Source organism: Schistocerca serialis, chromosome 4, assembly GCF_023864345.2.
Source record: "Schistocerca serialis cubense isolate TAMUIC-IGC-003099 chromosome 4, iqSchSeri2.2, whole genome shotgun sequence".
NCBI lineage: Eukaryota > Metazoa > Arthropoda > Insecta > Orthoptera > Acrididae > Schistocerca > Schistocerca serialis.
This window is the reverse complement of record NC_064641.1, coordinates 529436313-529449150: the sequence shown is the minus strand read 5'-3', so window position 1 is coordinate 529449150 and position 12838 is coordinate 529436313. Positions and strand designations below refer to the sequence as shown.

At 43.6% G+C, this 12838-nt stretch overlaps 1 protein-coding gene across 1 annotated transcript in view; it reads right to left on the bottom strand.

The window, feature by feature from the left end:
- LOC126474587 (5-hydroxytryptamine receptor-like) overlaps positions 1-12838 on the bottom strand; it is a 443337-nt gene that overhangs the window by 22515 nt on the left and 407984 nt on the right. Inside the window, exons 4-5 of the mRNA XM_050102061.1 lie at positions 6045-6375; positions 813-1083 (exon numbers count right to left, since the gene is read on the bottom strand). Of these exons, the coding sequence (XP_049958018.1) occupies positions 813-1083; positions 6045-6375 (602 nt within the window). The remainder of the gene's footprint in view (positions 1-812; positions 1084-6044; positions 6376-12838) is intronic.

Here is a 12838-nt window from a genome sequence, read left to right as displayed (position 1 = left end):
GCGCTCTCATTGTGCAGCTGCTCATGGGTAATTGCTTTCGTTTCGTAATACTAAATTCTCAAGATACCTCTCTGCTTTTATGATCAATACTCCCTCTACGTACTGGACAAGATGCAGTAGTTTCCCATGTAATTATATTTCTTATTATGCACAAATAGCTTGATCCACAGCGAGCTTGTGTATCGTCCAACAGTCCGAAAATGTGGGCTGACGAAGTCCCACTTTTTGTCCCAAAACACCCTCGCGTTTCTTTGTTTTTTTCAAGACTTTAGTTCTTTTGATTACTGTTCCCTGTCTCTTACTGGTTTGTAGTCTGTCGCTGTTCCGCTAATTGATCAAGAACATTCTCTCTGTTGCAAGAAAAGTTGTTTAATGTCTCCACGGTCCACTGAGCGGAAGGTTATCAGAGCTCATTTTAATCTAATGGTAGGGGAAACGGTGACAGGCAGGACTCTTCGCTTTTTTCATTTTAGTTCGTAACATCAACAATGTTCAAAACCGATGAATACTAAGTGCCGTATATTGTAATTTTTTACAATATTTTTACCTACAGTGCAACCAGCAGATGAAAATGAAGCTTACATCGATATCTCTGTAATTAACATAGCTATCACAGAAGGCTATACAGCGTTTAGCGTGGACTTTCATCACAGTTCATCTGAGTGAAAAAAAGTTACGATATCTTAAATGGGGCAGGACATATTTGAGGTGAACAGCTTAGCTGAATCTTCCTCTATTCTGCTTGGGCACTTACTTTGAGTGAGGTGTTAATAAGGCGAGCGTTTAGAAACCTGTGGGGAAGGGCGCCTCACCTGGCCCGCCGTCCTTGTGCAGGATCTCGGAGCGCGACATGTCGCTCATGTGGCTCTGGTGGCTGGCAGAGCCGTTGTTGGTGGTGGTGGGCGTGGACGACTTCTCGGGCGACACGCTGTTGGAGGCGGCGGTCAACCCCGCCCCCACCGCCGCCCCTGCGTTGGCGGCCGCGGCGCTGCGCTGCTCTACCGCCTTGCTGATGGTGAACGCCGTCGTTTCCAGGGCAGGCGCGCTGCCGTCCAGGGTGGCCGTGCTGTCGCCGCACACGTCCTGCGGGCACAGTGGATGTCAGGCGGCACTGCGAAACTGCAGGATACGGCGAGGCGCCGCGCTCCCTCGTCGTGCAGATGTCGTAAGAACGCTACAAACACTACGATTTATAGACCGACCGAACAACAAATTGTACGTGATTTGAAACTTCCTGGCAGATTAAAACTGTGTGCCGGACCGAAACTCGAACTCGGGACCTTTGCCTTTCGCGGGCAAGTGCTCTACCAAGTGAGTTATCCAAGCACGACTCACGCCCCGTCCTCACAGCTTTACTTCTGCCAGTACCTCGTCTCCTACCTTCCGAACTTAACAGAAGCTTCTGTAAAGTTCGGAAGGTAGGAGACGAGGTACTGGCAGAAGTAAAGCTGTGAGGATGGGGCGTGAGTCGTGCTTGGGTAGCTCAGTTGGTAGAACACTTGCCTGCGAAAGGCAAAGGTCTCGATCCGGCACACAGTTTTATTCTGCCAGGAAGTTTCATATCAGCGCACACTCCGCTGCAGAGTGAAAATTTTGAAATTGTACGTGGTTTGGCTTCTTGGATGACGACCATATTCTGTAAATTACTGTTACAGTCTTTTCTTTCTTTTGCTTGTGCCTTTCTTCCCGCGGAGACGCAGGGTCGGTATGGTTAATCGGATGTGGCAATGTTAGTGTAAGGGGTGGCCGGATGCCCTTCCTGCCGCCACCCCGTACCCCCCGGGACGGAATTAGTGTACCCCAACTGTCTGCGACTAGTGTAATCCACGGAATAGTGCGAAAGTGCTCAGACGCCTTCGAGTCGTGTAACTGAGGCGGGACGTGGAGACCGGCCCAGTATTCACCTAGGGGGATGTGGAAAACCGCCTAAAAACCACAACCAGGCTGGCCGGCACACTGGCCGTCGTCGTTAATCCGCCCGTCGGATTCGATCCGCGGCCGGCGCTCCTACCCGAGTCACAGGAAGCAGCGCGTTAGCGCTCTCGGCTAACTTGGCGGGTCTGTAAAGTACTGTCACAGTCGGAATACTAAATCAGACAGAACTTCAATCACAGTGTGGTTTACGATTTAGCGACTCGATATGTGCAGTGACAGCGGTCCACCAGCTGTAGAATATATGTTGCGGGAAAAGTTACTTCCGACATCTCTCTACACAACCCTTACACTATCTGATCAGAAATATCTGGAAGACTATTACTGGACATTAATGTGCGGTGTGTCCGCCATTTGCCTTTATAATAGCTTGTACTCCGCTTGGGAATTTTCAGTGATGTATCTGAACGTCTCTGAAGGAACGGCACCCAATTCTTCCTCAAGAACCCATCCAGAGAAGGCAATGGTGTTGGACGCTGGGGTCTGTTGCGAAGTCTTCGTTCTAACTCATCCCAATGGTGTTCCCTTTAGTACAGGTCGTTACACTGGGCAGGTGACTTCATTTCAGAAATGAGATGACTGAAAAAAATCGAAACACTAAAAAGTAGTTAATGTAGGGTGATGAACTTTCAGGTATATATTTTCCTAGGTAATATATGTAATTGAGTAAGATTGAAAACTCACAGGTTAATGAAAAGCGTGAGACAGGCCATTGCAGATGTGAAATGCTGTTACGTTAATTATCTTCCAGAATGTTGAGTGTAAGCAGATATTGTAAGGTGTCGGATGTCAGTTTGTGGAATGTAATTCCGTGACTGTTGCACTTGGTCCGTAAATACGGGACGGTTAACGCTCTTTGCGAATGGCGTTGGAGGTGTCGTCCGATAAAGTTCCATATGTGCTCCACTGGAGACAGATCTAGTGATCGAGCAGGCCAAGACAACATGTCGACACTCTGTAGAGCCTGTTGGGTTACAACAGCTGTATGTGGGTGTGTGTTATCCTATTGGAAAACACCCCTTGGAATGCTGTTCATGAACGGCAGCACAGCAAGTCGAATCACCAGACTGACGTACAAATTTGCAGTCAGGTTGCGTTTGATAACCACGAGAGTGCTCTTGCTGTCATACGATATAGCACCATAGATCATAGCTCCAGGTGTAGGTCCAGTGTGCGTAGCACCCTGGTAGGTTGTTTGCAAACCCTGAACTGACATCACTCTAAGCAACACGTGGCTATCACTGTGCCCGAGACAGAACCAGCTTTCATCAGAAAACACAACAGAGATTCCCCCCCCCCCCCCCCCCCTCCGCCGCCAATGAGCTCTCTACAGGACCTCTGGCTCGTAACTATTCTCGAAGTAACCCATAAGTAACGGTTTTTGAAGGAGAGGGAGGTTTACTGTATGCCCACGTAACGATTAATGGTAAGTTGCAAAATTTTAAACTTGTGTGAACAAAAATCGAACTCAACACCCTAAATGTGTATTTCTCAAGATAAAGTTTGTTTAACTACTTCATACGATTAATAAAAAAGTACTCGGTAAAACTGGGTGCCCTTTTGGATTCAATAAAACAGACATTTGTAAGTTTAGCGTGAACCTAAAAAACAATAATTTTTAATAATGTTTATTATTTATATACATTTAAAGGCAACAAAATAAGTCGATTTACAGCGCCTAAGTTTTCAGGTGGCCGCCGTTTTGAAATGAACTTAAAGGAATTTGATTTCCGAGGTTCACCCGGTGGAGAATTTCATACTGGTAATGTACATATGTTTAATTTTGATAGCAACGTGTTCTTCACCTCAATCGTGCGAACCATTTAGTTGCGCAATCCGCGGATAGGTATTTTGGACATCATTTTGTGCTGCAAAGGCTCATCAGTTTACTGGCCACGAATTATTTGCATAGTATTTAAGATATTTACTTTTTTATTAATACATTTACTAATAAACATTTGTATCAAAAAATATTTTTTACACAAAAGCTTGTTGAACATGAGTATAAAGTAAGGCTCCGAGCCCAGGAAACCTCCTTAATAGCAACTGAGTCCGAATGAAGTTTATCTCAGAAATTCGGTCTTAATCGCACAAAAGAAACTCATGTCGCTCCTTGCATTATAGTTGTTGCAAAAATGAGGAAGTGTATTCTGTTGTCACTAGTTCTCTTTCTTCCTAACCGGTAAGACAAATACCACAACCCCAATTAACAGGAATATTTTTTGTCATGTTACTCATAAGTGGGAAGTCTAATCGAAAAATATAACAGCAATGTAGTTATAAACCTAGCGCTCTGTTTCCGTCAATTAAACTAAACAGGCTACCACTGAGGTTTCCACGCGCGTCACACTTAAAGCACATTATATTGTACTATAAGGCCCCAAAAAATTACGGTTTGGAGCTGTAGAAAATATAATCTAAACATTTCGTTCGCTTAATGTGTTTACTTAAAAATCAATAAGAATAAAGTATGACGCATGTCGAACGGCAGGAAGGGTATGTTCGTAAACTTTTCATACGTCGAAATTAGAATTATATTAATAATTACAGCTGCTAACAGGCGTTGATATATATCAACGGGGACAGGTGAAAATGTGTGCCCCAACCGGGACTCGAACCCGGGATCTCCTGCTTACATGGCAGACGCTCTATCCATCTTTTTTTTCATTCCACAATAACAGTAACAAAAATGGCTAGCTTACAACGAGATGACTTAAATAAGGTGACATATAATTGCAGTCATAAATTACAGCATTCAAAGAATGAGGAATGATATGCAGTCTTTAGCAGTATCATACATTTAGCACCTCCACTGTCATGAGCCACAGAGGGCACAGGTGACAGCGCGACTGCAGGGACTATCTCGCGCACGCCTCCCGCGAGACCCACATTCTCACCTTGTAGGTCCACACACTACATTTGTAGTGTCCCACCCCAACACACGTCGTCTTCAAAATTGCTGTCAGAAATGAAACTAAATAGAAAACATAGTGTATCTTCTCCAGAAGAGAATGATACTTGTCGATAACATCGGAAGTTCACTGAGGCTTTTTGCGCATGATGCTGTAGTATATCGAGAGGTTGTAACAATGGAAAATTGTACTGAAATGCAGGAGGATCTGCAGCGCATTGACTCATGGTGCAGGGAATGGCAATTGAATCTCAATGTAGGCAAGTGTAATGTGCTGCGAATGATAGAAAGAAAGATCCTTTCTCATTTAGCTACAATATAGCGGGTCAGAAACTGGAAGAAGATAATTCCGTAAGTTATCTGGGAGTGCGCATTAGGACTGATTTAAAATGGAATGGTCGTATAAAGTTGATCGTCGGTAAAGCAGATTCCAGACTGAGATTCATTGGAAGAATCCTAAGGAAATGCAATCCGAAAACAAAGGAAGTAAGTTAAAGTACACTTGTTCGCCCACTGCTTGAATACTGCTCACCAGTGTGGGATCCGTACCAGATACGGTTGATAGAAGATCCAACGGAGAGCAGCGCGCTTCGTTACAGGATCATTTAGTAATCACGAAAGCGTTACGGAGATGATAGATAAAATCCAGTGGAAGACTCTGCAGGAGAGACGCTCAATAGCTCGGTACGGGCTTTTGTTGAAGTTTCGAGAACATACCTTCACCGAGGAGTCAAGCAGTATATTGCTCCCTCCTACGTATATCTCGCGAACATACCATGAGGATGAAATCAGAGAGATTAGAGCCACACAGAGGCATACCGACAATCCTTCTTTCCACGAACAATACGAGACTGGAATAGAAGCGAGAACCGATAGAGGTACTCAAGGTACCCTCCCCCACACACCGTCAGGTGGCCTGCGGAGTATGGATGTAGATGTAGATGTATATGTAGATGCCAGTTCCATATTTGTACATCGGATATTTAGCGAGTTTGAGCAAAATGACCGAAATGTAAGGCCATGTGTGTGCTCTTTGCGGGAAATGGCAACACTGTCCCGCCCCTCCACATGTTTCTTCCGAAGCATCAAATCTAAAGTAATTCGGAACAGACTACAGACAGAGTGAACACCACTTTCCTCTACCCCGTCTTGCAGTTTTTGCATTTGCTTGCTGAAAATAAACACAGAGAACTGCAATTACCGTGGGCGACGATGTGGTGGCAGGGACGCCACTGGTCGCGTCATCGCTGATAGCTTCTGCGGAGGCGGTGGACTGCCCCTCGACGAGTGCGAGAGACGACACGAGAGCCTCGGCGGCGGACGACTTCTTGCTGGCGCGCAGGCGGCGGAAGCGGCGCTTGGACAGGAACTTGACGGTGGGTCCCGTGCGGGCGGAGGCGGCGCCAGGCAGCAGTGAGGCCGGCACGGGGGCGGCGGTGGGGCCGGGAGACGGCAGCGACAGGGACGGCGGACGGCTCTCCGCCCCCGGCGTCGCTGGCGGCCGGGCTGCAGCAGCCGCTGCCTTGTCCGGCCTGTGTACGGTTACGGACGTGAGTCCCACAGTAACAATCTGAAGTAGGCCAGTTTTCTGACTAAAATTTCTGTTATGCAGAGGGCTGTGGACGTGATATTCAATGGAATCCTTCATTGCTAGTGTTACTTTTGGCAGATAAAGTGTTTTCCCGTGCTCACTACTTCTGGTTGCTACACTACTGGCCATTAAAATTGCTACACCAAGAAGAAATGCAGATGACAAACGGGTATTCATTGGATCAAATATATTATACTAGAACTGACATATGATTACATTTTCACGCAATTTGGGTGCATAGATCCTGAGAAATCAGTACCCAGAACAACCACCTCTGGCTGTAATAACGGCCTTGATACGCCTGGGCGTTGAGTCGAACAGAGCTAGGATGGCGTGTACAGGTACAGCTGTCCATGCAGCTTCAACACGATACCATAGTTCATCAAGAGTAGTGGCTGGCATATTGTGACGAGCCAGTTCCTCGGCCACCATTGACCAGACGTTTTCAATTGGCGAAATATGTGGAGAATGTGCTGGCCAGGGAACCAGTCGAACATTTTCTGTATCCAGAAAGGCTCGTACAGGACCTGCAACATACGGTCGTGCATTATCCTGCTGAAATGTAGGTTTTCGCAGGGATCGAATGAAGTATAGAGCCACGGTTCGTAACACATCTGAAATGGCACCCCATACGGTTACGCCGGGTGATACGCCAGTATGGCGATGATGAATACATGCTTCCAATGTGCGTTCACAACGGATGCGACCATCATGATGCTGTAAACAGAACCTAGATTCATCCGAAAAAATGACGTTTTGTCCTTCGTACACCCAGGTTCGTCGTTCAGTACACTATCGCAGGCGCTCCTGTCTGTGATGCAGCGTCAAGGGTAACCGCAGCCATCGTCTCCGAGCTGATCATCCATGCTGCTGCAAACGTCGTTGAACTGTTCGTGCAGATGGTTGTTTTCTTGCAAACGTCCCCATGCGTTGACTCAGGGATCGAGGCGTGGCTGCACGATCCGTTACAGCCATGGGGATAAGATGCCTGTCATCTCGGCTGCTAGTGATACGAGGCCGTTGGGATCCAGCCCGGCGTTCCGTGTTACCCTCCTGAACCCACCGAGTCCATATTCTGCTAATAATCATTGGATCTCGACCAACGCTGGTAGCAATGTCGCGATACGATAAACCGCAATCGCGATAGGCTACAATCCGACCTTTATCAAATTCGTAAACGTGATGGTGCGCATTTCTCCTCCTTACACGAGGCATCACAACAACGTTTCACAAGGTAACGCCGGTCAACTGCTCTTTGCTTATGAGAAATCGGTTGGAAACTTTCCTCAAGTCAGCACGCGTACGTGTCTTCATCGGCGCCAACCTTGTGTGAATGCTCTGAAAAGCTAATCATTTGCATATCACAGCATCTTCTTCCTGTCGGCTAAATTTCGCGTCTGTAGCACGTCATCTTCGTGGTGTAGCAATTTTAATGGCCAGTAGAGTATATTATGTAAGTAGCGACCTACCCAGTCTTCGTACGGGTTACATGAAGTGACTAGAGCAAAATTACTTGGCGTATTTTACTTGGGATCACTAATAAAGTTCAGAGAACGAAGTTAAGTTAGTAAATATCATCGTTTTCATATACCTTACGCGAAATAAGCAGCGTGCAGCAGAAAAGTTGTCTGGAGGTAAGAATATTTTGTGTGCCATATTCACTTGACGTTTGGAGTAACAACTCATGCTAATGATGGGAGCACACCGTGATGTATTAGATCTACAACATTGCTCACGCCGTTTTGCAATAGATATCAGTAGCGGCAAATGGTTGTGAAGGTGGTAGGTCGTAAGTGTCATAAATAAGTTTAGGTATTTATCAACATAAAGCTATCAAAATATTAGTCGATTTGCGTCTGCGCTATAAAATTATGTCAAACTAGGAGCCCAGTTCTCGTAATTTGTGGGAAGTTTTAATTTTTGCTTTAACACGAAGAAATCTGCGGTTGAGGTTCATAAAATTCTGGGTAAGACCTATCGTAAAGCACCTATTAGTGAATGAACGTGAAGAGAATGTTAGCAACGCGTCAAGAACGGTGATTCTGACGTAGAAGACCGGCACGTCGGTGGAAGAAAGAAGTTTCTCGAAGCTACGGAAATTAATGCAAACAGTCACAGGAGATCGTTATCGAAAGCAGCTGGTACGTTTGAGCCGATCCTTGTAAGACATACAACCACACTATAGCGTAAACATGAAAAAGTGATGTTGCACCACTATAATTATTGTTCTATCCCAAGTCGCAGCCGGCCAGGGTGGCCGAGCGGTTCTAGGCACTATCCGAAAATTACCTCGAGCAATTAAACAGGGAACCGACTCGTGGAGATAACATCTTGGACCTACTGATAACAAACAGACCCGAACTATTCGACTCTGTAAGTGCAGAACAGGGAATCAGTGATCATAAAGCCGTTGCAGCATCCCTGAATATGGAAGTTAATAGGAATATAAAAAAAGGGAGGAAGGTTTATCTGTTTACCAAGAGTAATAGAAGGCAGATTTCAGACTATCTAACAGATCAAAACGAAAATTTCTCTTCCGACACTGACAATGTTGAGTGTTTATGGAAAAAGTTCAAGGCAATCGTAAAATACGTTTTAGACAGGTACGTGCCGAGTAAAACTGTGAGGGACGGGAAAAACCCACCGTGGTTCAACAACAAAGTTAGGAAACTACTGCGAAAGCAAAGAGAGCTTCACTCCAAGTGTAAACGCAGCCAAAACCTCTCAGATAAACAGAAGCTAAACGATGTCAAAGTTAGCGTAAGGAGGGCTATGCGTGAAGCGTTCAGTGAATTCGAAAGTAAAATTCTATGTACCGACTTGACAGAAAATCCTAGGAAGTTCTGGTCTTACGTTAAATCAGTAAGTGGCTAGAAACAGCATATCCAGATACTCCGGGATGATGATGGCATTAGAACAGAGGATGACACGCGTAAAGCTGAAATACTAAACACCTTTTTTCCAAAGCTGTTTCACAGAGGAAGACCGCACTGCAGTTCCTTCTCTAAATCCTCGCACAAACGAAAAAATGGCTGACATCGAAATAAGTGTCCAAGGAATAGAAAAGCAACTGGAATCACTCAACAGAGGAAAGTCCACTGGACCTGACGGGATACCGATTCGATTCTACACAGAGTACGCGAAAGAACTTGCCCCCCCTTCTAACAGCCGTGTACCGCAAGTCTCTAGAGGAACGGAAGGTTCCAAATGATTGGAAAAGAGCACAGGTAGTCCCAGTCTTCAAGAAGGGTCGTCGAGCAGATGCGCAAAACTATAGACCTATTTCTCTGGCGTCGATCTGTTGTAGAATTTTAGAACATGTTTTTTGCTCGCGTATCATGTCGTTTTTGGAAACCCAGAATCTACTCTGTAGGAATCAACATGGATTCCGGAAACAGCGATCGTGTGAGACCCAACTCGCTTTATTTGTTCATGAGACCCAGAAAATATTAGATACAGGCTCCCAGGTAGATGTTATTTTCCATGACTTCCGGAAGGCGTTCGATACAGTTCCGCACTGTCGCCTGATAAAGAATGTAAGAGCCTACGGAATATCAGACCAGCTGTGTTGCTGGATTGAAGAGTTTTTAGCAAACAGAACACAGCATGTTGTTATCAATGGAGAGACGTCTACAGACGTTAAAGTAACCTCTGGAGTGCCACAGGGGAGTGTTATGGGACCATTGCTTTTCACAATATATATAAATGACCTAGTAGATAGTGTCGGAAGTTCCATGCGGTTTTTCGCGGATGATGCTGTAGTATACAGAGAAGTTGCAGCATTAGAAAATTGTAGCGAAATGCAGGAAGATCTGCAGCGGATAGAAACTTGGTGCAGGGAGTGGCAACTGACCCTTAACATAGACAAATGTAATGTATTGCGAATACATAGGAAGAAGGATCCTTTATTGCATGATTATATGATAGCGGAACAAACACTGGTAGCAGTTACTTCTGTAAAATATCTGGGAGTGTGCGTGTGGAACGATTTGAGGTGGAATGATCATATAAAATTAATTGTTGGTAAGGCAGGTACCAGGTTGAGATTCATTGGGAGAGTCCTTAGAAAATGTAGTCCATCAACAAAGGAGGTGGCTTACAAAACACTCGTTCGACTTATACTTGAATATTGCTCATCAGTGTGGGATCCGTACCAGATCGGTTTGACGGAGGAGATAGCAGGAAATTTAAGGGGGGGAGGCACTGCCATGAATGGTAAAATACCAGTGGTTACAGGTGTTGGAGCAGCACCTTTTTTAGGATAGGTAAGACAGAAAGATGTCAAGTTCTACGAGAGGTCAGGATTGAAACAAATCTTCAGTTTAGGAAAGAAATTAAACAGCACAATTCTAGCACATTGGATCACCAATCACAGCTATCAATTATAAATTTTCACCAATCACCAGAAATTTTATCTCCACCAAGTTGTATCTCAGTCCTAGGTAATTCCATTGATGAATTAAAGTCACCCAACCCAGTTGACATAATCTGCCTCTCTGAACACCATGTGACCACTGGTATAGGAACTAGGCCTAAGCACAATGAGAAACTCAGAGAGGAGAGTACTGCAAATCTTAGAATAAGGAAAGGTTCTCATAAAAGTATAATTAAAAATAATGTAAGTATATTTCATCAAAATATTGGGAGTTTAAAGAATAAAGTAGATGAGCTTCTGGTTTGTTTAGAAGATTTAGAAGCTGAGAATGAAATAGATATACTATGCCTGTCTGAGCATCACATTGTTACTGATATGGATAAGGTAAATGTAAGTGGTTATAAGCTCTCTGCACATCTAATGAGAGAAAATATGGAGAAAGGAGGAGTTGCCATATATGTCAAAAGTTATCATTGTGCAAAAAGTATAGAAACAAAAAAGTTTTGTGTAGAGAAACATATAGAAGCATGTGTCTGTGAGCTTAAATTAAATAAAGGCACATTTATAATTGTAACTGTATATAGGTCCCCATCAGGAAATTTTCATCTATTTCTGAAAAATTTGGACTCCTTGTTGTGCTATCTGTCAGACAGGGGGAAGCAAATTATTATTTGTGGGGACTTCAATGTAGATTCTCTTAAAGAGGGTAATAGGAAAAATGACCTTGAAGTATTACTCGGTTCTTTCAATTTGACACCCATTATTGATTTTCCTACTCGGGTGGTAAAGGATAGCAGCTCACTGATAGATAACTTCTTTATAGACCAAGATAAGTTTAACCAGATAAATGCTCAGCCTGTTGAGAATGGTCTTTCTGATCATGGTGCACAGCTAGTTACAATATATGACATAGCTCCATTCAGCAATACTAAACAGTCCTCCAAAGTAGTACGTTCAGTCAACGATTTAACAATTGCAAATTTCAGGGAAAGCCTACAGCAGTTAGACTGGGATGAGGTGTACCGTTAACCTGATGCCAATTTAAAATATAATTTATTTCATGACATTTTTGTAAATACATTTGAAAACTGCTTCCCCAAGAAAATAGTTAAATATACTCGTAAGAAACCTTGTAACAAACCATGGCTTACTAAGTGTATAAAAATATCTTGTAACCGGAAAAGGGAAATGTATCTGACAGCAAGAAAGAGTAGTGACCCAGAAACTATCAAAAATTATAAAAACTACTGTGTTATATTAAGAAAAGTTATTAAAAAATCCAGGAGTATGTGTATCATGTCTGAAATCAGCAACTCTGATAATAAAATTAAAACAATTTGGAATATTATTAAAAGAGAAACAGGTCAACCAAGAGCAGAGAAAGACAGTATTACCATCAAATTGAATGAAAACTTTACGAACAAAAAGTCAGAAGTTGAAAATATTTTTAATAATCATTTTCTAAATGTTGTGGATATAGTTGGCTCCAGGTGTTCATTAGAAGATGCTAGGCTGTTAATGGAAGAGGCCATACCTATGCAATTTGATACAATTGAAATCTCACCCACTTCTCCCTCTGAAATTAGGAAAATAATAAACTTGCTTAAAAGCAAAAACTCTCATGGAATTGATGGCATTTCCAGCAAAATACTAAAAGCTTGTTCTCAACAGATAAGTAAGATTCTCAGCCACCTGTGTAATAGCTCTCTGGAACAGGGCATTTTCCCTGATAGACTGAAATATGCTATTGTTATACCTTTGCATAAAAAGGGGGATAGATCTGATGTCAACAATTACCGTCCAATCTCCCTTCTAACAGCTTTATCCAAAATTTTTGAGAAAGTAATGTATTCAAGAGTAGCTTCACATATCTGTAAAAATGAAGTACTAACAAAATGTCAGTTTGGTTTCCAGAAAGGTTTTTCAACAGAAAATGCCATATATGCTTTCACCAGTCAAATTTTGAATGATCTGAATAACCAAACACCTCCCATCGGGATTTTTTGTGATCTCTCAAAGGCTTTTGATT